Genomic DNA, 27,786 nt, shown 5'->3' with positions numbered 1-27,786 from the left:
GGGGCTTTGTCAACAATGAGAAGCCCCCCCCACCCCCACCCCCCCAGAACAAGCAAATCCCAGCAGAGTGAACACAACAGTGCAGCCGGGAGTGGTTTCCTTCACCCCCACCCTGTTCCCTGTGCTCTCCAAAAGTTACAAACTGGCTTTCCTTCCTGATAAACCCCAAGGCTTCCTCACTGATTGGTCTCAGTTTGGGAAAGGACGTGACATCAGCAACTTTGCAGACTTGGGCTGGGGGGCTGTTGTGAGCTTTGGCCAGCCTCCAGCCAGCTAGGTGGAGCGTGTGTGTGTGTGTGTGTGTGCGCGCGCGCGTGTGTGTACACGCGCGAGTGCGCGTCTGGGCGCGTGCGTCTGCCTGACCACAGGTAGTGCTCAGATTACCCTGCCTGTACTGTTCTCTGCTGTTCTCTACCGTCTGCCCAGGACGGTGCGGCTCAGCCAGCCTCAGCCCTGGAATCCCAGGAGCATGGAATTTGGAGTTCTGTGAACAACTGAAGTGGAACACGGACCGCTCCTGGCCTAGGAAACAGCACCATGGACGGCAAGCCAGGGGGCAAGAGCAGTAAGTCCTTGAGACCAGAAGACTCTCCTGACACCAGTTTCTTTTCAAACCCATGGATGGGGGGTGAGTCCAGGGGCTCCGGAATCAGAGTGCTGGGGGGCTGGCTGACGCGATTAGGAGAGAAGAGGGCGGGGTGATTTCAGTGGCTCTGTCCGAGGCGTGTCCAGGGGGCAGCTACCGGACAGATGGCCACCGCTTGCTGGTATATATCCTTCACACGCTTGTCATTAACGCCTTTACCTCTATCTGCAGGGTCCTAGAGACCACACAAAGTCAACTGTCACCGTTTACTCACCAGTAAAAACTTGAGCTCCGAGGAATTACACTGTGTGGGTCAAATGTATCACATATGTCACACTGGAGGCACAAAAGTTCCTTATAACTAGGACATTTTTACTGCCAAAACACTTATGAAAAGGTCTTAGGTATTTGGCGTTTAGGTGGGGCTGGCTTTATAAATGATGTTCAGACATTGAGCACTGATTGATTCGCCTTGAAAGGAGACTGTTGTTTGTTTTAACTTTGGGGAAGCGTCTTTCGGGTGTGATTCTCAACACACCCGAGGTGGTGTCTCAACACACGTCAAGGTGGTGTCCTTGACGACTATCAAGATTCATGCCTCTGGGCAACCGTCATTTCTTGTGAGCGTTCAGCAGGTGCCCGCTGACCGAAGGGATGCCGAAAAATGGGTCTAAGCATTAGAGGCGAGATCATTACATTCAGGTTCAGATTATCAGTAAAACTGCCCACAACGCTTGTCTATAGGGACCTGGCGGTCAGGTAGGACTTACCCCTCTCCTAGAGTGCGGCTGCTGAAAGGGAAAAAACAGAAAAAAATAAAATACAACATGCCTTCCCTCTGACTAACTGAGCAGAGAGGACTGCTCATTCATTCATGCATTCATTCATTCATTCATTTATCCGATTTTGCTCATCAAAGAAGCTGACTCACTCCACAGTGAGTAGGATTGGGATCCGCAAAGGGAGAACTGGATTAATCAGATTTATTGAGCACAAACTTGGAGCAGTAGAAAGCAGAGTGGCCCCCAAAATTACTTCACAAAAATGAATTTGATAACTGTACTTTTAAGGCAGCAAATTGTATTTCCAGGTCAATATGGGAAAGAATCCATAATTTGGAAGACTTCCCCACCTGATTTTTTTACACCTAAGTATTGGGTTTATTTTTATTTCCACTCGAGAGAGGGGTGCCAAGCCGTTTTCACTGATTAGGGTTCTAAAGATCCTAATCCAACTCCATCTGGGGCCCGATTGGTGGGTACGGGAGGGCGGGTGTCCATATACTCAAAGGTATGGTGCTTAAAAAGTGGATAAAGTGTCACAACTAGAATGCAGAGAGTCTCAGGGAGGCTGCTGCTGAGAACGACTCTGGAGAGATGGAACTAGATAATGGAGCTACAAAGGCTAGGTGGCGTTTAGCCTTCATGAGGCAGGCAATTGGGAGCCATCGATGGTTCTGGAGTGGAGATCTGGCAATGATGAAAACCGTAAGTAAATGAATCTGGCGGCCGCAGCCAGGATGGATTGTGGGGTCATGGGAAATTGTTGGGCTAGTCCACTGGTTCTCCAACTCTCATGCATATGGAGAGCCACAGCGGAGCCTGCCGCACCGGTGAGTGAGAGAAGCAGGGAGGGGGTCGGGGGTTGTCATTCCACAGGAACTAAAAGGAAGACAAGTTTCCGAAGAAGCAGAAGTCAAAAGGTAGTGGCAGGACACCTCTGCTCTCCCACCTCCTCCTCTGCGTCTGACTGGCAAAGTCCTACTCGCCTTCCACACGCAGCCCCGCCGCCGCCACCACGCAGCCCTCCAGGGCTTTCTCCCGCTCCCTGCCCGGGTGGAACCTCTCTCTCCCCTGCTTGGCGTCAGGCCTGCCGCCAGGCCGCCACCTCCATTCTAGCCCAGTCGCCTCTGTTTATGCTTCTGAAATCTTGACCTTGGCGAAGTGTGGAATGTGAAGCACCCGGAATGCTGTTTCCAAATGGCCACGTGGAGAAGCTCCGAGAAGTTCGGCTCAGGTGAGGCTTATTCCCGGCACTGGGCCGATGGGAGGGGAACCAGTGGCCGGCCTGGGGGAGCTCTGCGGCCCCGGCTCCGGCCTCTCCCTGCGGGTCTGTCTCCACCTCCTACTCTGGAGGAAGGGAGCAAAGGCTGTGCACGAGGCAACCGGCTCCTCGTCGAGATTAACGCTTGAATCCTCTGCCCCAGGAGCAAAATAAGAATGTCTTCCCCCTCCCCCGCCGAACATACCTTGTTACGGGTTGAATTGTGTCCCCCCCCCCCCCCCCCCCACCAAAAGACTCGTGGAAGCCCTAACCCCCAGCACCTCAGAATGTGACCTTATTTGGAAATAGGATTGCAGATGTAATTAGTTACCATGGGGTCATACTGGGGGAGGGTGGGCCCTGATGTGACGACTGGTGTCCTTGTAAGAAGAAGACGGGAGACACGGGGAGAAGCATTGTGACGGCACAGGCGGAGATTCGGGTGATGCGTGCGCCCAAAAGACCCAACGACGATGGTGGCCACCACCTGAAGCCAGAAGAGGCCAAGAAGGATTCTTCCTTAGAGCCTCTGCACACGGCACGGCCTTCGTTCCTCACCTCTAGGCTTCAGATCTACACGACCGCGCCTTTCTGTCGTTTGAAACCCACCACTGTGTGGTACTTTGATACGGCGGCTCGGGTGAAACCAATTCATATCCACTCGTAGAAACTTTTAGTGGCACCCGGGTGGCTCAGTCGGTTGAGCGTCCGACTTCGGCTCAGGTCGTGATCTCGAGGCGCGTGAGTTCGAGCCCCGCGTCGGGCTCTGTGCTGACGGCTCAGACCCTGACAGCTGCTTCCGATTCTGTGTCTCGCTGTCTCTCTACTCCTCCCCTCTTGCATTCTCTCGCTCTCTCTCGCAAGTAAATAAATAAGAAAAACACTTAAAAAATAAAAAAAAAAAACTTTGGAAAATACCTTGAAGGAGAAACTAAACACCACCCATAACCCACTGAGCAGGTAACCACGGTTCCCGTTTGTAGTGTCCATCCAGCAGGTTTTTTTGGAGACATTTCTTTCCGCACAAGATCCAGCCCACCCTGGAGAGAGTGGGCTCCCATTTTAAACAGAAGACAGGCAAGCACAGGCAGGGAAAGGGAAGAATTCTGGGCTCTCGTGGCGGATTTTGAGATCTCGGGGTGCCTCAGCAGGGACAGCTTTTCTGGAGCAAACCTGCCCAAGGAGACAGAATGGGTGATGATGTGAGGTCCCTGCGCAGAAAGTGGCCCGAGGGGGAGAGAGACGGAGACAGAGAAAGAAGAGACTGGGGTGGGGGTGGGGGGGGGACCGGAGCAAGAATTACAGTGGACAGGCCTCACTCGCCCAGCGTTGCCTCAGTGGGCCTTTCTGTTTCCTGTTTCTGTCCGTGAGACTCTGTTTCTCTCTCTCCTCTTTTTTATTTGTCCTGGAATCCAACCGGGGTCCCCACCGTAGCTGTAAACCCGGCGCCCGGCTCTCTGCAGTGCCATCGACCCGAGGCAGGTGCTCTGCCCCCTCAGGGCAACCCAGCCTCCCTTTTTGCCCCTTGACCTGGCAGAATGTTGCATGTACCAGTCTCCTCTGAAGTGATGGAAATTTACAAAGTCATTCCAGAGATTGCAATAAAAACGAAATGGCCTCCTTCCTAATGTGCTGTAGGGTTTGACGGAGACTCGACTGAAAAGAAAGGTAGGTTTAATGGCACTAATTGGAGGGCGTGTGGAGTGGGTTCGTTAGGAGAGCCGCCCGCCCCTACTGCATCTGTGGCATTGCCAGTGACCCCGTTTGGCATCTAGTGTTTGGCAGTAAAACCCTTAGACCCTGGCTGAGCAAGTGTTGGGGAGGAATCTTTAATATATACTCAGGGCTTGGACGAGGGGTTGGATACAGATCACGGCCCTTGAATTTCGAAGCCGGTGGTGGGGTCAGGTGGAAGGGGGGGGGGTGGTGACCTTGAGTGGCCTCTTCATCCAGCCTCCTACTGGGAGCATTTCCGTGTTTTGGCAGGAATAGGTCCCCTTTCCTGCCCTTTCTGCGCCCTCTGGTTGTTAGCAGGAAGGCGGGCACAGCTGCTTCTGGGTTTAATTGCGCGTAATGCCTGTAGCTCATTGCCTGCTCGGGTGTGGGCTCTTGGAAACCCCTGGAGAAACCTCTCCCTGAGCTTCCCAGGCAGGATCACATAGGATGGACTTCTCAGCTGTCTCTTCAGTGTTTTCGAGAGCTAATGAGAGTGTGTGTTTGGACTAGTCCATGTTGCAAATTACGGTGTTTACGGAACCGTGTGTGTGTGTGTGTGTGTGTGTGTGTGTGTACATATCTCCATGCCCTCAATGCTAGAAAAAAAAAAAAACCCTATATCCGCTGTCACATTTTTAAGCTTTTACATAATCACCCAACTGTTCAGAGACCTGTTGAGGTCTCTGAAGTTTGGCTTTCCAAGGACCCCAGTTTTTCTCCTGGGCAGGAGCGACGGACACCCTATGATAGGTTCACCAAACGCTAGTCCGAAATGACTTTAAATTACGAAGGGAAGTCTCATACACTTCTCGTGGGAAGATACGTTGGTACAACCGTTTTTGGAAAATAGGTTGGAAGTTCCACAAAAGGCTGAACATCGGGTTCCCGTGTCCTAGAGCACTTCTACTCCTAGGTACGAAACCAAGAGAACTGAAAACGGCCACCCAAGAATGGGCACATGAATGTTCATAGCAGCATTATTCATAACAGCTAAGAAGTAAAAACGACACGGATGCCCGCCAACTGATGAATGAACAAATAAAATGTGGTTTCTCTATACAGTGGGTATTATTTGGCCATCAAAAGGGATGAATTACTGATGCATATGGTAACACGGATGAACCTTCAAACATTATGCTGGGTGGAAGGAGCCAGTCACCAAGGACCACATACTATGTGATTCCATTTACGTGAAATGTCCAGATCAGGCCAATCTATAAGGACAGAAAGTAGATCGTGGGTTGCCAGGTGTAGGGGTGGGGGAGAGCAAACATGGGGAGTGACTGCTGGTGGGCAAGGGGTTTCTTTTGGGGACGATGGAAACGTTCTCAAATTGACCAGAGTGATGGTTGCACAACTCCACAAATCTTCTGAGAACCGATGAATTATGCCCTTAAAAAAGATTTTTAATTTTTTTTTTTTTTTTTTTTGAGAGAGCATGGGCAGGGGAGGGGCAGAGAGAGAGGGAGACGGAATCCGAAGCAGGCTCCAGGCTCTGAGCTGTCAGCACGGAGCCCGATCTGGGGCTCGAACCCACGGACCTCGAGATCATGACCTCAGCTGAGGTCAGACACTTAACCGACTGAGCCACCCAGGCGTCCCCGAATTGTACACTTTAAATGGGTGAATTGTATGGTATGTGGATTATAAATCAAGCCATTAGTCACATAGATGGGTGCAGACCGTCAGCCCCCCCCTCCCCCCACCCCAGCACATGTACCGGGGCAACGGCCTGCGCTTCTCGGTGACACAAACTAGTCTGCTTTGTAAATACTACATTCCGAAGCAGGGGTCCACAACTTCAGATATCCTTTTTTTCCCTCTTAGGGAAGTACAGAATTCCTTATTTACTGTAAATAGAAGGAGTAATGGTTTCATGATAAATGAATCCAAAACAAAGCCCATTTTTGTCTCCACTGGATAATACCGTTGTCTCATTTTTATGGCATCTGAACAGAGTTCGAATTTAGGACCCAAATTACCTGCCTGGACTGTTGAGGCTGTCAACTCTAATCATCTAAGCTTGCTTTAAGAGACCACGATCCATTAGGGTCCATTTGCACATTTATTTAAAACTGATTTTCCAAACCTTTCTCGATTTTTGGCTCTTTCTTCTCACTCAAGATTTTGTGCGGGTGGCATTTTGCATTCGTGCCAACAGTGCAGAATTCGTTGTCCTTTTACTTCTAATTTGGACAGAAATCTTTCCACATCTGCAGTCTGAATTGTAGGCCCCCGGCCACTAGAAACAGCGATATTTTTCCTGAGAGGATCCGGATCCTCAGAGGGCGCCGTGAGTACGTGAAGTTTGTGTTGAGCATATGGTTTTGGGAGGTCACGGAAAAGCCGTTTGACCTTAGGTACTCTTAGTGACCCCAGAAGAAAGCACTGGGCGGACAGTGTGTGGGCAGGTTCATTCAGCCTCCTCTCACCTGTAAATGCTTCATGAATCCATCTGGAAGGATGGTAATTTGCTCCCTGGGACAGATTTTCCAGGGCATTGGTAGCCCTGTCTGGACAGCAGGCCGACCTCAGCCAACACGTGTTAAGTACAAAGTGTGCTAGCCTCCTCCTTTCTGGCTTTTCATTTGGTAAGGCACTAGCAACTTCTCTGGTTCCCTAGGCGTCCTTCGCTTTTAGGAGACACCAGTTCCTTTCCAAGGCGTGCCTCGTATCAGACGGGCCTCCTCACCTTCTGACTTCCTGTGTTTGTTCTGGAAATCAGAACACGGCTCAAGATGAGGAAAGCTCCGCTCTGTGCCTCATGCGGGTTACCTCCACATTCAGTTCAAGAGAGCAGAGCATTTAATTTCATGTGTTGGCATAGGGCTTATAGGCTTCCTTCCTAAGAGTGTGTATTCTTCCCATACGGTTGTAGAATAATTTTGCCATTTTTAATAGCAGTGCTGGTGGGGTATAATCAAGACGCTGATTAATGGTAGGGCAGGATAATGATAGTAGCTAATAGGTATTGAGTTACGGGTAAGTGTATTGCTGTCCTCACATGACAGGGAAGGAAACTGAAGCTCAGAGCCTGTCCAGGGACCCACAGCTCAGAAGCAGCCACACAGGTCTGAATCCAGGCCTCTCTTTAACCCCATTGGCGTGCTGCCTTTTGGGGTAAATAATGTCCCCCGTTACAAGGTCAGAGCAAACTCTAATTTGTGGCTGATACTGGGACAGGAGGTAATCCATAAACAGATAGAGTTCTGTGTCGATCTGATTTCAAACCTAATGGTGCGTGTAATCACACGATTACTTCCATCGGTCTGTGGCGCTGTTTGCTGAGACACCAGAGTTTGTATGTCATACAGGAAGCTAGGCTGGCAACCGCAGTTTAGCACGCTAATGCTGCTAATTAGTGAGGCTCTCACTTACCTAAACAGACCGTTTGCCTTCGAAACCCCTGGGTAAATGGGAGTCCAGTATTCTCCCATCTCAACCCACCCCTTTTGTCCTCTGTTTGGATACTGGCTGTAGTTCTTTCCTTAGCTATCTAGACCTTTCAAATAAAATGCATACTAGCCGCATCAATGGAGGGGAGAAATGCTGAAAGGCTCATGGGAGTTTTGGTTGGTTGGCTCCGATGTCTCCATCCAGTAAGACCCCCTCGGGCTCTTACCGACCAGCAAGGATGAGCCTCGTGTCTGTCGTGCATGAACAGGAGGTAACCTGTTCTTCCCTTTCCACGCAGATATTGTGTCTGATTGGTCTCCTATGCACGAAGCTGCTATCCAAGGGCGTCTGTTGTCTCTGAGAAGCCTCATCAACCAGGTACGTGGCTTTGGGGGAAGCAAAAAGAGAGATAAATATGCAGCGTATCCTACTGTTCACCACACTGAGAAAAAAAATCATTTAGTCGGATATTAAGGTATAAATTTCCTCGTCGGCAAAATGAGGTGATTCCTGTCCCCTTGAACCGTTTCTTTGGAGGCTGGCGTGATAATAGAATTTAATACAATCCTGTGCACACAATAGGTGCTATAATATCTATCGAGTGAATAACAGGCAGATGAGTGCGTTCAGGCTGCCTTCGCTTTATTCAGTAGACCGCATTCCTGAAAATTATCCCGTGACACATTCTGGTCTCAACTGGGGCGGTTTTACCGCTGAGGGCACATTTGACAATGGCTGGAGACATTTTTGGCTGTCACAGCTGGGAGTGGGGGTCGGGGGGGGTGATACTGGTATCTGGTGGGTAGAGACCAAGGATGTTTCTGAACATGGACGGAGCACAGGACGGTCCTCTACATCAAAAAACTCTCCACCCCCAAATGTCAGTAGTGCTGAGGTTGGAAACCCCTGATGTGAAATAAATGCTTGAAATGTCTCTTTAAATACGTAATCTTGAAATTTTGAAGACATTTTCAGTGTTATTGAACCTCTAGGTGATGGTGGCTCCACCCAGTTTGAGATTCGTTTCTCTGCTCCTCAGGTGTCATCTCCAGTCCACACCGATTTAAGTTTTGCTGGTTTGAAACTATTGGGAACTTACGCAAAGATACTTTTAAAAAAGTGGGTTAAATCACCACTCAAAATTCTAATAAAGTTTTTGTTCAGAATGTTCTGTTTTCTGAAAAGACTATAGACCTTTTCACTTGGCAGTCTGGCCCCTTCTCAGCCTCATACTTTATTTTTTTAAATGCTTATATATTTTTGAGGGAGAGAGAAACAGAGTATGAGCAGGGGAGGAGCAGAGAGAGAGAGAGAGAGAGGGAGACACAGAATCCGCAGCAGGTTTCAGGCTCTGAGCTGTCAGCACAGAGCCTGACCCAGGGTTCGAACCCACAAACTGTGAGATCATGACCCAAGCTGAAGTCAGATGCTCATCTGACAGAGCCACTCAGATGTCCCTCAGACTAATGTTTTAAATGCATGAAGCACAATACCGAAGACCTATCAAATTGTTACAAAAATCAAACGTGACATAGTGATATAGAATGCATTAAATAAGATTTAGTTGGTGATGCTAATAACTACCCTATTTTCTAAGTAGGCTGAGCGTGTATTTTGAGATATTTCAGACACCTACAATAGTTATGATGTGGGGCACCTGCGTGACTCAGTCAGTTAAGCTTCCAGCTTCAGGTCGGGTCACTGTCTCACAGTTCGTGAGTTCGAACCCTACCTCAGGCTCTCTCTCTACTGTTGGCGCTGAGCCCGCTTTGGATCCTCTGCCTCCCTCTCTCTCTGCCCCTCCCCTGCTCACTCGTGCTTTCTTTCTCTCTCTCAAAAATAAACATTAAAATAATAATGATAATGCAATATAAGTATCTGTTATTCCTCTCAGTGATTGTCCTATATACTGCTATTACTACTGTGGTTTTTTGTCTGGAGTCATAATGGAAGGACATCGTACATCCTAAGTAGTTGTTAGTGAAAATAAATGTTTTAAATTAAAAAAAAAAGTCCAATTTCATGGGCCTATCTAGAGTAAGAAATCCTTCTATGAGATAACAATTTCTAAAGAAAAATTTGAGACCACCCTAAGCCACTGTCTTCAGCTGTTTATGGTACCAGCGGCCTATTATCAATAGAAATATAGGGAGGAACATATAACTCTAGCTTAAAGCCGTTAAGCTGCTTCCCAGATAAAATGAAACATTTACCTTGTTTTGATAGGATGAAAAATGATCGCTGTAGCTTCTATATATCACTTATTAAATTGGACTGACATTCATTTATATTCAGTATTTATATGTTTAGTGCGCATCAGACGGAACCATTTCTTTATCTGAGCTCTATCGCATTATGTGAGCAAGTTGTCTTCTTGGAACCTCAATTTCTGCCTTCATAAAATGAGCATTCCAGTAACTACCCGTATTAGTCAGATCCTGCTGTGCAACAGAGCACCCCACACTCGGTGGCATCGTGCAATGAACGTTTATTTCTAGCTCACGAGTCTTTGGGTCAGCCAGCCGAGGCTGGGCTTGGCTCCAAGCTGTGGGTTGGGTCCAGCTCTGCTACATGTGTCTCCCATCCCTCTTGTTCTCATGGCAAAAGGCCGGGCAAAACCCCACCATGCACGAGGACTTCCAGTCTGTTTACGTCACATCTGCCAACATCCCGTTGGCCAAAGCAAGTCAGACGCTCGGGTCTGAAGTCAAGGATGAAGGAATTATATTTTGTCAACTATGAGGTGATGGCAAGGGTGTGAATGTATTATACTGCTAGAGGGGAATACAGAATTAAGACCAAAAATTCAGTCTATTATGTTACCTTATGTGGGTTTGTGAGAATGAACCGAGGTGACGTCCTGTAACTTACCTACTCCAGTTACCGTCACCACACATGGTATTTATTCTCTGACTACGATCTAATGACACTTCTAATAACGATCAAAGAATAGTGACAAACACAGGTGCTACACCAAACACACACATTTTAGGAAGGGGAATAAGACCAAACATTGAGATGGCTGTAAAACAAAGAGAAAAGAAAAAGAAATTCTCATGTGGCCCAAGAAGGGAGAAACTGAATCCGTAACTCATTATTCTTCACGGTGGCTTCACATTAAAATAATCCAGGACATTTTTTAGCAATAAAAATGCCTGGGCCTCACTCCAGGTATTCTGATTTAACCCAGGGCCATCTTCATGCATTGGTGGTTTTTTAAAAAACGTTTATTTATTTATTTTGAGATAGAGAGCGTGAGTGGGGAAGGGGCAGAGAGAGAGGGAGGGAGAGAGAATCCCAAGCAGGCTCTGCACTGTCAGCACAGAACCATGAGACCATGACCTGAGCTGAAGTCTAGAGCCAGATGCTTCACTGATGGAGCCACCCAGGCGCCCCACACTGGTAGTTTTCTAAAAACTCCTGTAGAGCCACTGTGTTCAAGGAATTTTTTTTAAAAAAGTCCATTTTGACAGTGTAGGAGAGAGAGAGACAGGCATTTGACAGGAAAGAAATAGTATAAGGAAAGGAACAAAAAGACTGATAAGTTGGATTTCTTTAAAATTAAGAACTTCATCAAAAGGCAATGTTTAAAAAGCAAGGAGACAAGCCACAGATGAGAAAACATTTTACATATATAAATATACATGTATATGCATATACATAAATATATAAGTAAATACACATATGTATATATATTTATATATACATATATATACATATATGTAAATATATGTATATATATTTATATACATATGTGTATACATATATACACACACACGCACACACACACCTTACAAAGGGCTCATATTCCTTGTCTAAAATCAATACAAAAAAGATAGACAACCCAACAGAAAAATGAGCAAGAGACTTGGACTGGCATTTCATAAAGAGGGATATCCAAATATTCAACAAATAAATCAAACTATGCTGGTTAGTCATTGGGATAATTCAGATTACAAGTGAGAGATTGTATTGCCAGCTTCTCCCACCAGAAGGGTTAAATTTCAAAAGACAGATAATACCAAGTATCGGCAAGAATGTGGGGCAACTGGGACTCTCTATGCTGCTGGTGGGAGTATAAATTATACAAATCACTTTGGGAAGGTGTTAAGCGATATTTACTAAAGCTGAAAATATCCCTACCCCATAACCCAGCAATTCTACTTCTAGGTCTATATGCAACAGACACAGATACGGTAAGACCTTCGATTGCAAGTAACTTGTTCCGCAAGTGATTACAAGACGAGCAAACATTTCTAATAAATTTTAACTTGATAAACGAGCCATGTCTTGCAATACGAGTAGTGTGATGCCGAATGTCACGTGATCACAACTGAGTCAATGGTTCTTGAGGTTTGCTTTGACCTACGAGTGCTTTGGCTTACAAGCATGTTTCTGGACTCACTGTGCTTACAAACCAAGGTTTTACTGTATGTGTGTCTGTGTGTTCAGCAAAGGGCACAAACAGGTCTATTCATAGCGGCATTATTCATAAGAGCAACAGAACAAAAACCTTGAGAGCAACCTCAGTGTCCATCAAAAGTAAAATGGTTAAATATATGATGGCATATTACTCAACGAGACTCTGTATGGCAATGAAAATGGACGAATAAATGAGTGTGACAAGCATAATATTGAATGAAAGGAGCCACGCGCACACACACAAATACATACTTCATGGTTCAATGAACATAATATTCAAAATCAGGGAAAATTAACGTATGGTGTTACAGATCAGCATCGTGGATGCCTTTGTGGATGAGAGGTGGGTCATAATTTGGATAGCATGTATGTGGGCTTCTGGTAATGTTCTTTTTCTTTGCCTGTGTAGTGATGAGATGTATATTTCCTTTATGATAATTCCCTGAGATTTACGCTTAGGATTTATGAACTTTTCTTTATTGCACTTCCATAAAAATTTATTTGAAAAAAAAAACAATAGCAGTTTGTTAGGCCAGCAGAAAGCAATTAAGGAATCACTTGACCATAGTGGGACCTTAATTTGGTGGTTCTCAGTCTGGACTGCACATTTGGAATCACCTTGAGATGTCTGGGATAAGGTGGAGCTCTTAAAAATACTGATGCCCGACTTCTATGTCCTTTGATTATATTGCAAGTGCTCTGGGATGCAGCCTGGTTATCAGGACTTTAAAAGCTCCCCGAGTGATTCCAAGGCACGGCCAAGACCAAGAACCTTAGCAATAAGGTCTCGCTGAGAGCGAGTGGTGAAGACTGGCTTTTCAGCTCCTCGAATAAAACTCCTTATGTTGCCCCCTGAAATCCTCAAACGGCTAAGTCACTAGTGAGAGGATATTAGCAAAGATCCTGGTGTTCTAAAACATCAGATCTTTAGGATGTGGCAGCTGATTGAAGGCTAAGTGATAAAGAATAGGAAGAAATCTCAGATGATGACGACCTACAAGTTACCGAGCGCTAAGCATTTTGTATACACCATTTCTTAGTGCTCATAACAACCCTATAGGGTAGGTACAGTTGGCCCCATTTTACAAATGAGGAAGCTAAGGCTGAGGGAGATAAGTAACCGGCTCAAGGCCGCACTGCTTGTTAGGGGATGGTGCCAGCGTTTGAACTTGGGAATCATTCTGCTACCCTCCCTCCGAGGTCTCCATCCGAGGTATGGAACAAGAATAGTGGTGCCATTCAGAGAATGAGGGCTGGCAAGACAAGGAGCCCTTTTCAGGGAGAGCTCGGTTGTTGGCAGAGGGTGAGTTGATGTGGTTAGTTGGGTCCCTAGGTGGTTGTGTCTTAGCAGGGAGTTAGAAACACGTACAAGGGGTAGAGATTTTGTTTTGAAAGCTGTATACCATATGTGGGGAGAGTATTGAGAGACAAAGAAAGGATTTGAGGGCAAATCCCTGAAATGTCTGTATGAGGAGATATTTGGAGGAAAAGGACAGAGTTAGTGAGAGAGGCAGTAAAAGGACAGTAGGAGGCCAGAGATAAAGCCTGTTTTTTTTTGTTTTTGTTTTTTTTTTGTTGTTTTGTTTTGTTTTGTTTTGTTTTTTAGGGAGAGCTTGGTTTTAGAAGCCAGAGGAGAGGTTTCACAAGGTTGGGATAAACCCATAGCAAATTCAGAGGTGGAAGGAGGCGGAGGTTAGAGCGATGTATATTGGATTCAATAAGGAGGAAGTCTCTGGTGATCTCTAGAAGCAGTTTCAGTGGGATTGTGTTGGTAGATGAGAGAAGGGCTAGAAGTTAAAGAAAGGGGGGCAGGCTATTTCTGAAAAAAAAAAACGGCAGGGGGAAGCAAAGGGAAGAAGAGCATTGGATGCAAGTTTGGAAGAGGGTGAGGAATGAGGAAGGGAAGACTTTGAAACGCAAAAGGAAAGTCTGCCTGAAGAGGAGAGAGTGGGGGGACGCATGTGAGATGTGGCCGAAAGAAAGTCGTGAGGTGGCAGAGGGACCGGGTGAGGTCCTGTGAGGCTGTTGGGGTGAGCTCACCTGTTCCTGCCTCAGAGAAAGGAGCAATGGTAGAAAAGACTGGAGACATGCAGAGAGTGGAATGTAGGAAGTCCTCCCATCAAGTGGCTTTGATCTCCTTGCTACAGAAGGGACTGGTGTATTCTGATGAACATGAGAGACAGGTATTCATGACCTTCCTCTGTGCTGAGTGTAGAGAACGATGTGTCAGTTGAGTATAGGACAAGGGGAAAAGTGTAACCCTGTAGTCTGAAAGTTGGGGGCGTATGATCTGAGGCTGGGACAGAAAGCCGCCAGGTACTGAGCACTGTGTCCCTCCCCATGGGTGTCCCGATACTGCCCAGCCTCAAGGACCCATCAAAAAGAGCGTCTGATTATAGACTGAGAGTAGGGACAATTGATTATAGAAAAATTAAAGTAAGCCATTTAATCCATTACCCCCCCCCCCGAGAACCTATTGCGGACTGGATCCTGTATGAAGTAATGGGTTAAAAATTACTTCACAATATTATACGATTCAGATTTGTCGATAATTCAGACAAATTGCCACCGTTCATTTAAAGTGGAGCTGTAGCTCAGTGACGAACTGTACACGGAGTCCTGAGTTTGCAAAGCGAACCTTAACGCAAAGGAACCTCTTTGTAATATGAATATGTAATATGTGGTGAAAGGTTTTTGTGTGGCGATTAATTTCTTTTTTGCATTTTCATTTACCTGGGTGTTTGTATAAGTACCTAAATGATTGCTGAGAAATGGCAGTGGTCTCAAAAAAAAATGGCAGTGGTGACTGCAGGAGTACATTTCATCTCATGATCTGTTGCACAGGGAAAAACGCAAGTAACATTTTGCTGTGAATTTCTTGTGTGCTCTAGCAGTGCGAGTGGAAGAGATAGGACAAATATGGAGCACTGAGAGGAGGGTAAAAAAGGATTTGAAAACAAATCTTTGAGGGGATGCCTCCAGTTAAATAATAATAAAATCAGATAGCAGATGTCGCCCTGAAGTCCATGAGCACTACTTGTAAAGGGAGACATGCAAGAACTCCGTTCTTCTTGAGTTGCGGTCAGTAAGCATTTCTGAAGTGCACATTGGGTACAGATGGGATGTGAGGTTACAAAGGGAAGGAAGATATTGTCCCTTCCCTCCCTGGGAATAGCAGAGCTCCGGGGGGGGGGGGGTGCAAAATGCTGAAAGGGATGTTGGAATCTCTCATTTACGAGTGGATTGTTTCTAGTCTCCCAGAACCATCCCCCCGCCTCAGGCCCACACAAAGAAGGGCTCTGGATTCAGGGTCCTGTGGACTCAGGTGTATGCCCAGAATTGTTGGACCTCTCAAAAATCTACGAGGTCACCCATCAGAGGGTAAAAGCCAACAGGACAGGGTGATCGGGAGGTTGACTGACTCATAAATGTCCACGTAAGTGGAAGAACGTGTGTTAGGAATGCTGATGTGGGACGCAATTTATTGGAATGGTTTTAGGCAAATTGTAACTCTTCTGGGAAGAAAAGCTAAATGTGTCACTAAGTCATCACTTAAACTAACCGGGTTCTTAACCGATGTGTCCCGAGGAAAAGAACTTTTACTGTACTCAGTTTCCTCCTGTTAAGGATAATGTAGTCCACCATCGGGGGGTCTGCGGAGCCTCTCCTGGAGCTCTTTTGATGTTTTGCTTGGGTTTGGCTCGTAATCCATCTCCTGGAGAGCACATTTCCCCAGAGGCTGACGAACCCCAGGGCCTTCAGACAACTTTCTTGGTTCTTTAGTCCTCGAGCGCCTGGAGCAAGAATGTACTTGCCCCTCTCCTTTGGGACTTTCTGCCTCTGCCTGTGGGGGTTCACCTCATGCTTTGGCCCTGTGTTAGTCATCTCTTGCTGTGTAACGAATTACCCCCAAAGCCAGCGGCTTAATGTAATAGACATATATTAGCTCACAGTGTCTGTGGGTCAGGAATCTAGACACAATTTGCCTGGGTGAGGGACTCCTATGAGTCTGCAATCACGGTGAGGGCCAGAGACATAGTCATCTTAAGAGGCAACTAGAGGCGGACCTGAGTCCCAACTCACTTACGTGGCTGTTGGCGAGCATGAAAATTCCTTGTTTGTTTGTTTTATGTCATCAGGAATACCTTAGCATACTGTCAGACTGTGAGCCAGGTTGACTTTAAAAGAATTGTCACAGCTCTGGATCTGTGGCTCAAAACCAACCCTACGGAACTGTCTCTTTGCACTCATTACTCTGCTCATTTCCTCTCCAGGGGTGGCCTGTGAACCTCATCACAGCAGATGGTGTGTCCCCACTCCATGAAGCCTGCCTTGGAGGTCATGTCTCTTGTGCAAACATTTTATTAAAGCATGGAGCTCAGGTAAGTGCAGCTCAAATAATGTCTTAGAAACCATGAATGACAAACGAGTACTTCTATCCCTTTTGAGTAATTTCCAGCATTTTTGACTAGCCTGAGTTGAGGTTTGAAGAGGGGTGTTTTCAAAAGTTGAACGTCCATCAGCTTCTTTGCTTTAGCAATAGATGAAGTATTGAGTTTTTAGCTAGAAAGTAATGATTTGCGTCTATATCATATTCTTTAACAGTCACTACTGAGAAACACCTGTTAGATATCTGCCTTCCTTCCTGAGGCTGGCAGGTAATGAAATATTATGGAAAACATAGACCATTTGGCCCCATAAGACCTGAATAATGGTCTCAAACCATGTCTACCGTTTCCTAATATTGGAAACTTGGACACGTTACTTAGGCTCTGAGCTTTAAGAGTCTGTGTCTGAGAAAAGGGAGAAAATAACAAGGAAGTTATGTAGCTTCTTGTGGTTTTGTGAGGATTGAGAGACGTGAGGTATAGGATTATTATTTGAAGGGTGAGAATCAGGATGGCATAATGAGGTCCTAGAGAAGGAAGACACAAAGTCATTACGTTTGAAAGTAGGGACCAGTAAGTCTTCCATTAACTAAGTCCCCCATGTTCGAAAGTGATGGACGAGTCTGATCAGAAAATTATATATATATATACACACACACACATATATATACATATATATATACACACATATATACATATACACACATATATACACATATATATATACACATATACACATATATATATGTGTATATGTGTATATATATATGTGTATATATGTGTATATATGTATATATATGTGTGTGTGTGTATATATATATGTGTGTGTGTGTGTGTGTATATATATATATATATATATATATGTATGTGAGTTTCTCATATTCTCTCAACCGGCATTCACTGAGCATGTATTATGTGCCTAAACTCTGGATAAAGATTCTTAGGACCTTCGTAAACTACATGAGGGCACAGCCAGATAGGTAAACACGTGAATAAGTGAATATAACCCTCATTACTTTAATAGATAAACCGTGAAATCTCAGTAGCCTAATGCAATCAAAGTTGATTTCTTGCTCAACTGAAACTCCCGTGTGGGTGTTCTCTGTTGGGTGGCACTCTCTGGGGGTGATTCAGGCACGCAGCCTCCTTTCAGCCTGTTGCATCCATCTTCGACAAGTGGCTTTCACGTGTGCTCCTAGTGGTGGCCGCCACTCCGGGTGGCCAGAAGGAGAAAAGATGTAGAAGATTGCGCATGGAAGACGTTCAAGGGCCTATCTTGGCGGTGACATCTATCACTTTTGTCCGCACCCCGTGGGCCAGAACTCAGGCCACGTGTAACTGCCCGGGAGGCGGGGAAATGTATGGCCGTGAGCCGCAAGGAGCGGAAGTTGGTTTGTTGAATGCACAGCATCTCAGCCATGGCAGGCCATTACACGGCGCTCTTTTTGCCCACTATATCCTGCGGTGTAACAAAGCGCCCCAACTTAATGACTGAAGACAATAGCCATTTATTTATGTCACAAATCCTTGTGTTGGCCAGATGGTTCTTCTGGTCTGTCCTGCTTCGGCTGACGTCAGCTTAGGCATTGGAGGTTAGCTGACCGGTTGGCTGGGGCAGGCTGGTTCGTGATGACCTTGGCCAGGATGGCTGAGGAGACGGAAAATCCCCGCGTGGTCTCTCATCCTTTGGCAGGCAGCCTGGGCCTGTTCACGTGGTAGCGGGGATTCCAAGAGCATCAAAAGAAGGTGGGCTCTCAGCTTGGGGCACATTTGCTGTTGTCCCATCGGCCAAAGCAAGTCCCCTGCGCACGCCCCGATTCAAGGAGGAAGAGCGGTGTCCGTCCTGTGAGGGGAGGAATTGCAAGGCTACATTGTAAAGGGATATGCATCCTGTGCAGAGAATCTGAGGCCATTTTTGCAAACTACCACCATGTGATAAGCATGAACGCTAAGGTGGTTGCTGGGAGCACACAGAAGGGTTCCTGGCCCGTTCGTTTCTGGTGGGGGAGAGAGGAGGCCCGAAGAGGATCCCTAGGGGAAATGATGTCTAAGTTGAAACGTAAAGGACCCGTTGGAATCGGCTGAATGCTGGGTTGTCCGTGCCAGGAAATGGCTTTCTCCTGACAGTAGTCGTAGAGAGCCATAAATGAGTGCGTCATCGGGTGTATATTGGGGTTAGGTTTCCACACATGGAAACAGGGCCAGGACTCAGGAAAGGCAGAGAGGCACCTAGGGTGCAAGCTTTAAAGAGCCCCTCACTCTCAGGGCTGTTCAGCATCACGTGCCCCTGGGAGTGAGTGTCTCCTTAAACTTTGCACCCTCACATCTTCTGTGCCTCCCTAATCCTAGCCTTCCTTGGAAATGGCTTGTGAGAATGACTTCATTGTCTTCATAATATCTCTGCTGAACGGATTCACCGCAGAATTATTTGACAATGTAGACAGATTGCATTTGGCTTTGCTCTTTCCTATTCGATTATAGCCCAAACGCCATGAAGTCGGATGTTACCTTATAAGTTTCTGTCTGCTTTCCAACGTTTGGAAAGATCGCCCCCAAAGATGATAGTTTTATGGCCCTGTAGGACATTAGCCGGTCTTGTATCTATTAGCAAATGTATTTCAGCATTTAATTGGCTGACTATATAAATTCTGCTTTGAGCCAGCCTTACCCCCTTACCGGTTCCCTCATCGATGAACGAGTTGAATAAAATCTTTGGCACATACTCACCCTACATTTCTGTGAAAGTCACATTTAAAAATTTTTTAAAGATGATACGTTAACAACTCTAAAAGGTTACTCTCACTGCTGTGAAGGAAACTGGAATGGTGTGGGTTGGGTCTAGAATGGAATGTTGAAAACGAGATTCGTTTGTAAACTATTGGAATTAGCCTAACTAGTTTCAGAGTTCATGTTCTTGGGGGCATGGAAATGATAGACTATGCCATAACATTCTCAGTGCCGTCCCTCATTCAGTTTTTCAAAACCTTGTGGAATTTGGTATTTTTGTCCTCATTTTATAGCTGTGGAATTTCAGGCTCAGAGGAGTTAAACAGCAGCTTGAAAGTAGGGCAGCCCAGATTTGAACCCAGGACACCCCTCTGCCTGCCTTCAGCCTGGAGCTTTTCTTTCCAGGTGAATTGTGTCACCGCCGACTGGCACACTCCTTTGTTCAATACCTGTATCAGCGGCAGCCTGGACTGCATCACTTTGCTTCTTCATCACGGTGCCAGCCCCCACCCGGTGAGCGACCTGGCATCTCCCATCCATGAAGCTGCTAAGAGAGGTAAATCTGAATTTAAAATTTCCACCCCTGCTTCAACAGACATCTTCCTTTTGCAAGGAAGAAGGAAGAGGAGGGAGATTAAAAAAATTTTTTTTCAATATTTACTTATTTTTGAGAGAGAGAGAGAGAGAGAGAGAGATTCTTAGCTTATTTCTCGATGTTTATTTTTGAGAGAGCAGTCAGCACAGAGCCCGATGCAGGATTCGTACCCACAAGCCGTGAGATCGTGACCTGAGCTGAAGTCGGAGGCTTAACTGACTGAGCTGCCCAGGCGCCCCGAAGAGGGATATTTTTTGAGGGATATTTTCTCAGTGTGGGATCCTGGGACCAGACACATCAGCCTGGTCTGGCATGCCGTTGTAGATTCTTGGCCCTCACGCCTGACCCCCTGAATCAGCAACTCTGGGGTGGGGCCCAGCCACCTGCAGTTTGTTTCACAACCACCCAGGTGATTTGGATGCACCCACAGTTCGAGAAGCCCCCTTTTGCAGCCTCTGGAATGTGGCTCACTGCCGGGTTTCTGGAACAGGGTCTGGCACATAGTAGACTATCCGTCAATGTTTGTGGAATACCTTGTTGAACACATGACCCCACAAAAATCAAATGATTTTATAAAACAAGTTATATCCTTCTATTTTAGGGCCTTAAGGAATGTTGTCACAGGGCCACCTAGGATTTTTAAGTGGAACAAACTTTCAGTTTTTGGAAATATAGGATGTTGTATACAGTTTGGGGTGATGGTCCACCACGCCTAGCCTTATTGACGTATAATTGACAAATAAAATTGTACACAGTTAAGGTGTACATACTGACGTGATACACATGTACATTACGGAATGGTCACCACAGTCAAATTAATGAACACATTCATCACCTCATATAGTCGCCATTTTGTGTGTGTGTGTGTGGCGGGGGGAACACTTAAGATCTACTGTCTCAGCAAATTTCAGGTATACAGTACAGTATCCCAAACAGTCACCATGCTGTACGTTAGATACGCAGGACTTATTCAGCTGGGGTAATACTCTCCACAAAGTCGTAATTTTTCCGACATTCTTCACTCGGGCACAAAACACAACATGGCCAGTTTTGCTCCTCTCCAGAGTTCATTCCCGCCCTCATCACCATCATGACCACACATCGGCGGAAGGGAGAGTTTTTAGCTCCTTGGTGGCTTTCCCAGGATGGCTCCCCGGGAACCTTACGGCAACCCCATGTGACTGAATCCATCCATATGCTAATTATCTCCCAGAGCGTTGACATTTATTCCTTAAGAGACGGGGCAGCTCATCATATTCGCTGGGTGCATAGAACTCAAATGATGTAAAAAGCGAAACGCAGAGGAGCAATGTTTTAAAGTACAGCCTCCTAGACCAAGCAAGGGTGATGCGGCTTCTGCCAGCCCCCCCTCTGCCAGACTGGGCCCCGCTCCCGTTGGATTTGGCGGCTGAACCCCACCTGGGCCCACGGTGGCCTGTTTCTCCCAGGGCCTGCCCTGGGGGACCCTGTGGGCTGCCTGCCCCATCCCATGGCCCACACCGTGCCCTTTCCTCTTCAGGTCCCCCCACGGTCCTGTCCCTCCACACCCCTCCCGACCCTCACTTCGGTTTCTATATCCGGGCCAATTACAAGGCCACCAACGCTTGGAAAAGGTTGCCGGTCGCTTACCGGGGCTGGTAAACCCAAGTGGGGCTCTACCCGGAGCTGCAGCTACCATCTCAACAGTCAACCCATTCCCTGATGGCCGGGATTAAACTCATTCCCTATTCCCCGTGCTAGCTTCTGGTCCCGGGGAAATGTACGCACCCCAAACACAGGGAAGGTGCGGTTTCCCGGCTGAGGCAATTTGTGCGATAGCGTCTTTCTTCTGCTTTGGGCTGCAGGCCATGTGGACTGCGTCGAGATCCTGGCAGCTCACGGAGGCAACCTCAACCTCAACATCAGCCACCTGGGCACCCCTCTGTATTTGGCGTGCAGGAAACAGCAGGTGGCCTGTGTCAAGAAGCTTCTGGAGTCAGGTAAAACATTTTAGAAAGCACGCGACACAAGGAAAGAAGACGAGAAAGAAACGAAATGCGTTTGAAAGCTCTCTGTGTTGTAGCAGGGGACACGGTGGGGGCAGTGGACTCAGACAGGATCAGGGTTCACGGTGACTGTGTTCCCGTGGGGAAATAGTTGAACCTGTTTGAATGTTCGTTGTCTCCCTTGTAATGCGGATAATGATGATGACAGTATTTCCTCCCAGGGTGGTCCTTGCTTCTCCTCCCTCCCCTCGGCCACCTCCCTCCACAGTGCGCAGGCACGTTCTTAGCCCCGCTGACTCCCACAGCTGCTGGACCAGGCCTGGGTCTTCCCCCCGGGGCCTCCTTCACCAGTGTGCTTGGATCCAGAAATTCCACCTGTCCCGTTTGTAGCTCATTGTAAATCTTCTGTTATCCTCAACAAGGCCTATGTAGTACCCTTCTTTTTCACCTCCCTGCTGTTGTCCAGTCTCTTGTTCAACCTTGGAAGACCATTTCATCACCCCTGTAGTTATCTGAGTCCTGCTTATTCTTCAAAACTCCAGTAACCTTTCCCTTCCCTCGAATGTTCTTAACGTTTTTTGTTGTTGTTGCCTTCTACTCATTTGGCGGCCATTGCCATGAGTTAGAAGATTCATTCTTATTTTCTCTCTCTTTCCGCCTCCATCTCTCTCTCTCTCTCTCTCTTTCTCTCTTTCTCTCTTTCTCTCTTTCCCTCCCATTTTCCCTCCCTCTCCCATAATGCTCTAGGTAGATTTTAAGCTCTCAGGAAAGGGCCAGGTTTCACATCCCTCGCAAAGCCAAGAACAATACGGGGACAATCCAGTTAATATCTGTTCAATCCAGTTAATATTTGTTGAGTGGACGTAGTTTCCCATTTTACTAGAGGGACAGCAGCTCAGGCAAAACCACACGTCTCCACGTGTCCCCGTGGGAGCCGGCATCCAGCTGGGGTGGGGATTTGTAGAGACTGTAGAGACAGGATTGGCTTGGGATGGGCCTAGAAATCCACCTCATTCCTGAAGAGGAGGACTTTGCCATCTTTCCTGTGACCTTGGAATTGGCCATCTTGTTCTATGAGATGCCCTCACAGCTAGTTGCTGTTTACAGTTCATATCACACAGTCCCAGGTCCCGGGTTTTACACCCCATAACAGTTGCTCAGTGTGTGAATATGGTGCTCGGTATAGATGAGATTTCACCGTCTGGCCTCACTTCCAGTTTGTACAAATATTTACACTCCTTTAATAGTGAACGTGCAGCTTTCACACCACCAGGATTCTTGTTGTATGTAACACACCTGTGTATAGCACTCAAAGGCAAGGTGTTTTGTTTTGTTTTTAAGTTTATTTGTTTATTTTGAGGTAGGGGGAGGGGCACAGAGAGGAGAGAGAATCCCAACACGGGGCTCGATCTGGCCAACCATGAAATCATGACCTGAGCCCAAACCAAGAGTCGAACGCTTAACCGACTGAGCCACCCGGGTGCCCCAAAGGCAAGGTTTTAAGCCTCATGTGCAGTATAGCTCATTGTTGTGCCGTCAGTCACATCGTCAGATGGCATCTTCCCCGAATTGTTAAACGGATTCCAGTCATGCCCATTTTTGTGGAACTGCCCTGCCCACTGCAGACGCCCTTTGGTTAAGGACTTTTGCGGCACAGTCGTTTGAGGAGGGGGATGCTGGGACTTGGCTTCTTGGCTGACTCTCTGTTCTTCTTGTGACGGCATAGGAGCAAATGTGAATGAAGGCCGAGGTCTGGACTCCCCTCTTCACGCAGCGGCCAGGACATCCAATGGGGAGCTGGCCATCCTGCTCATGGATTTTGGAGCGAACCCCCAGGCCAGGAACGCTGATGGCAAATGTCCCTTGGAGTTGGTGCCTCCAGAGAGCCCTCTGACCCAGATCTTCTTGGAGCGTGAAGGTGCTTCCCCCTTGCCCGAGCCTAGGCCCTAATCCGTAGAGATTCCTGCGGGCTCTAGCGGGAGACAGGTACTTACCGAGTTCTGACTTCTGATACCGTGTGAGAGCCCATTCTCTGCCATCCCCCATTGTGGGGTGCTGAGAGAATCTAGTATTCGACAAGGTACAGTACCGGCTATGTAGTAAGGAACCATCTGTCGTTTGCGATGTTGGAGACAGGCTATCTTGGGTGATAGAGTATTCAGATATGGGGTAGGCCAGCTTTGACAGCATTAACATATCATTAAAAAATGTTTGATATTAAAGTTACCTAAAACATACTTTAGAATGATGCAGTGGAACCCTCTTTGGGGCTGGACCGTGCCCCTGGATGCCTCACTGCTCTACAGATGGGCCAGGCTACGGTGCGCCGGGTTTGTGGGGGCAAGAAGGCAGCTCATTGGTGATGAGACACTTACTGTTATAAGTCAGGGACCACTGAGTCCACACTCCTTCACAAATGAGAACCAGCACTCTGGACCCAAACAACTAAACATTGTCACTGAGCACCGTGCAAGGGGGTAGGGCTGTGGGCTGGGGTGGGGCGCAGAGACCCCTCCTCCCCTGGCATTCACAATTGTCCCTGGAAATGGAGAGCGGCCCGCTCAGGACCTACTTTTTCACCAGAGTGTGCACTTTGTTAAGTTTTCGGGATTGTGGGACCCTGCATGTGGCCGCCCTGGGAGAAGAGCTCTGACGGCGTGTCATCCGGTTATATTCTCTTCGCGGGTTGAGCATTGGGCCTAGCTCTGTGCAGAATCGTACCGCGGCCGCCGAATCCTTCCCGCCGCTCCGATTGCCCCGGGTACTTGCAGCCAAAGACCTGCCTCAGGGCCCCCCAGACAAGGCCTGTACTCTCTGAGCAGCGTCAGCGGGCTAGGGAAGGCCAGGCCCCGGGCGCAAGGAACGGTTCAACAGAGACCCCTTTACATTAGGCAGCGGGGTGATCGCCAGGCCATTCTACCTGCGTTTTGGTGATTTGTTTTTTCAAAAAAATTCTATCTATAGGCCTGCTTCTCCAGCAGGTCCAGACTGCACTATGCTTGGGGCCCATGATGTTTTTAGGGACCCACAGAAATGTTGTAATTCCCTTTCAAATCTGAAGGAAAAAAGTGGATAAAACTCAACCTGGATTATGTTTGTCTTTATACCCACACAGTTGTAAAATACCGTTTTTTTTTCCCCATTGGGAAAGAGGGCCACAAAAGCAGAAGGGCCTCCTGGGCCCCTAAAGTCCCTAGGTCATGTACATAGACACACACACACACACACAGTCCCCTCATGTGCCTCAGCAAATAATCCCAGCAGATTTTTCGATCACGTCCACAGGCTCTTCCTTCTACTTTCTGTCCCCAAGCCCATTCGTAGGCTCCTACATTGCCTTTCATTCCTTTGATTACATTTTGGTGACGGTGTGATCGATGATCCCGCTGGTTTGTAAAATGTCATTTGTCACTGGAGAGAATTACTGCTGCTTTTGCCTCCATGAGTCATTTTCGGAGTCATTTGCCCCTCTCAGCAGCCTGGAAGCCCACAGGAAATGAGGCCAGGCAGGCACAGAAGGCCAGACCTGCAGATCTAACACAGCAGATTCTGTCTCTGGATGTCCCTGGAAAGGAGTTCAGGAATAGTACCACCCCACCCGCCTTGAAAAGCGTCTAAAGCAGTGTTTACTCATGGCGCACAAGGAAAACTAAAAAAAAAAAAAAATGCCGGTCAGCCCAGTGCGACAGGAGCCACGCCCCATATTACTTTCGCTGTACAGCATCGTGTGAAACGTGAGTGTTGCTGGGTGAAAAAAAGAAATCGAGACCCAGAGCGACAGATAGTTCGCAGAGAGAAATTAGCTGGTTTTATTACTGAGCAAAGCAAACTGCTCGAACGCTCGCAGGTGCCAGTGCTCTATGGAATGAAGGCTGCAGTTGTACGTCATCCTACTTACAGTAAACGGCAGATATTCGATTGGCGTCGGTAGCTGCACTGAGCTAACTCTGATGTCCCGCTTTTCTACATCGTCCAACAGTTCTTTATCGGTTCCTCCTCCAGCCGTTCCTGACAGCGTGTCTAGCACACGTGATTAGTCACGTCCCTCACCATTCCTTTACGAGGTGAACCGAAGTTCAGTTTCCCCGCAGTGTACTTTCTGCCGCTTGTTAATGTGTGCCTCGCGCGCGCTGGGAAGCAGTTCGTTAGTACATGGCTCCAGTGGCACTGAGCGTAGTCTGGAAGGTTCCCTCAATCCCGACGGGGGCCTTCGGAGTGTGCCGTGAGGTCCCGCTTGAAAATCCCGCATTCATTTTCGTTGATGGTGCCTGCGGCTCTTTCCACCTGCCCTTCTCCATCACCTGAGAAACAGGCAACCGACTTGTAGGGACGCCGTAGGAAATCCGAGGCCTCTGGATCCTTCTGCGTGTGTTCTCAACCCTGGCTGCACAATAAGATGACCTGGGGCACGTGCCTTTAAAAAAGCCAGATGGACAGGCCCCACCTGACGTTCACTGACGCACCATCTCAGGGGTGGGACCCAACACCGTGTGGTTTCAAGCTCCCCCGATAGGTGATTCTAAAATGCATCCTGGATTGAGGGCCACTGCCTTCTGGGATTCTTGACGGTGCATAGCTTGGCTTTTTTGTGTGTGTTTGATAACCAAAGCACAATTCCCATTACAGTTTGGTGCAGGGGGTGGGGGAGGGGTGGGAAATCGTTCCCCACCCTTTTACTCCATAAGGGGGTTTCTCAGCCTCAGCTCTGTTTACGTTTCGGGCCAGGTGGGGGCTGTGCTGTGCACCATATGATGTTTAGCGGCCTCTCTGGTCTCTACCAGCCAGATGCTGGTAGCGCCTCTCCCCCAGGTTGTGACAAACGGAAGTGTCTCTAGGCTTTGCCAACTGTCCCCTCCTTTTCCCCTCCCCCCCAGCCCCCTGTTGAGAACCACTGTCCTGAAATGTAAACTCTTGGCTGGTTCCCTGTGCCAGGTTTGTGCTGGCATCGGGTTAGCCCTGAACGCAGAATAAAAAAAACAAATATGACTTACTCAGGTAACATACACTTACTTGGGCCTCACTGATCACTCACTTTAGTTGAATATCCCGAAACTGCTAGATTATAAAAATACACGTTTGTGTCTCGAAATACCCTCTCTTTTTTCTTAAGGTAAAAATACAAGGAAGCTGTTAAACATGAATTTTCTCTCCATCCTGGGGAATTTTGTGCGGCTTCGTCATTCCAGACTTAGCTGCCTTAGGCCTCCATTAGCGGGAGTAGGCTTTGACTTTTTTTTTTTCTCTCCAGTCTCTTCTAAATCAAAACCTAACAAGCTCATTTGCATGAGATTCCGGGTAAGAGAGACCATGGCCTAAAAATGCTGCCCCCCCCCCCCCCCGACCCAAAACCAGAACATGGTCTTCAGGAGAGCGGCGTTATCTCCTTGTGACCGTGGTGCGGCTCGGGTGCTGTAAAAGGAGGAAAGAGCAAGTAGTCTTGGGTCGCTGGCACCAACGTGTGGCTTGTCTCCCCGTCTCTCTGCAGGGCCTCCTTCTCTGCTGCAGCTGTGCCGCCTTCAAATCCGGAAGTGCTTCGGAATCCAGCAGCATCATAAGATCAACGAGCTCTTTCTCCCAGAGGAGCTGAAGCGTTTTCTCCTACACATGTGAATGAGCTATCTCAAAATCTCAGGGGGATATCACAGGCCGCACACAAATGTGGTTGAATGTTGTGGCCACCGGCATTGTGAAATAAATCCAGGTTTACGAAGCTTGGCTAACTTGGTGTCCATTCGATTTTTATCTTCGATGGCAACACGCTGGGCACTTCTGTGTTGTGGGTTGGAAGGCGTGAGGACTCCCCCCCGCCCTCCCCCCCAAGAGGGTGGCCAAAAGAACAGCTGTCGTTTGAACCTCGACTGCGGCCGAGCACTGAGCTAGGACCGCTTAATGCGCTAATTCAGCCCTCACAGCAGCCCTGCCAGGTGG

The 27,786-nt window shown here is 47.6% G+C and overlaps 1 protein-coding gene across 1 annotated transcript; it reads left to right on the top strand.

Annotated features, from left to right (window-relative positions):
* Window positions 1-181: 181 nt before the first annotated feature.
* ASB9 (ankyrin repeat and SOCS box containing 9) lies at window positions 182-27,578 on the top strand. Its single transcript, XM_049643471.1, has 7 exons — window positions 182-628; window positions 8,040-8,119; window positions 16,438-16,545; window positions 19,684-19,834; window positions 21,718-21,852; window positions 23,585-23,776; window positions 27,344-27,578. The coding sequence occupies exons 1-7, from the start codon at window positions 538-540 to the stop codon at window positions 27,466-27,468; spliced, it is 882 nt and encodes a 293-aa protein (XP_049499428.1). The 5' UTR covers window positions 182-537; the 3' UTR covers window positions 27,469-27,578.
* The last annotated feature ends 208 nt before the right edge of the window (window positions 27,579-27,786 follow it).

The sequence above is a fragment of the Panthera uncia genome, chromosome X (assembly GCF_023721935.1).
Source record: "Panthera uncia isolate 11264 chromosome X, Puncia_PCG_1.0, whole genome shotgun sequence".
NCBI lineage: Eukaryota > Metazoa > Chordata > Mammalia > Carnivora > Felidae > Panthera > Panthera uncia.
Note: the sequence above shows the minus strand (reverse complement) of the source record. Positions and strands in the feature narration are given on the sequence as shown.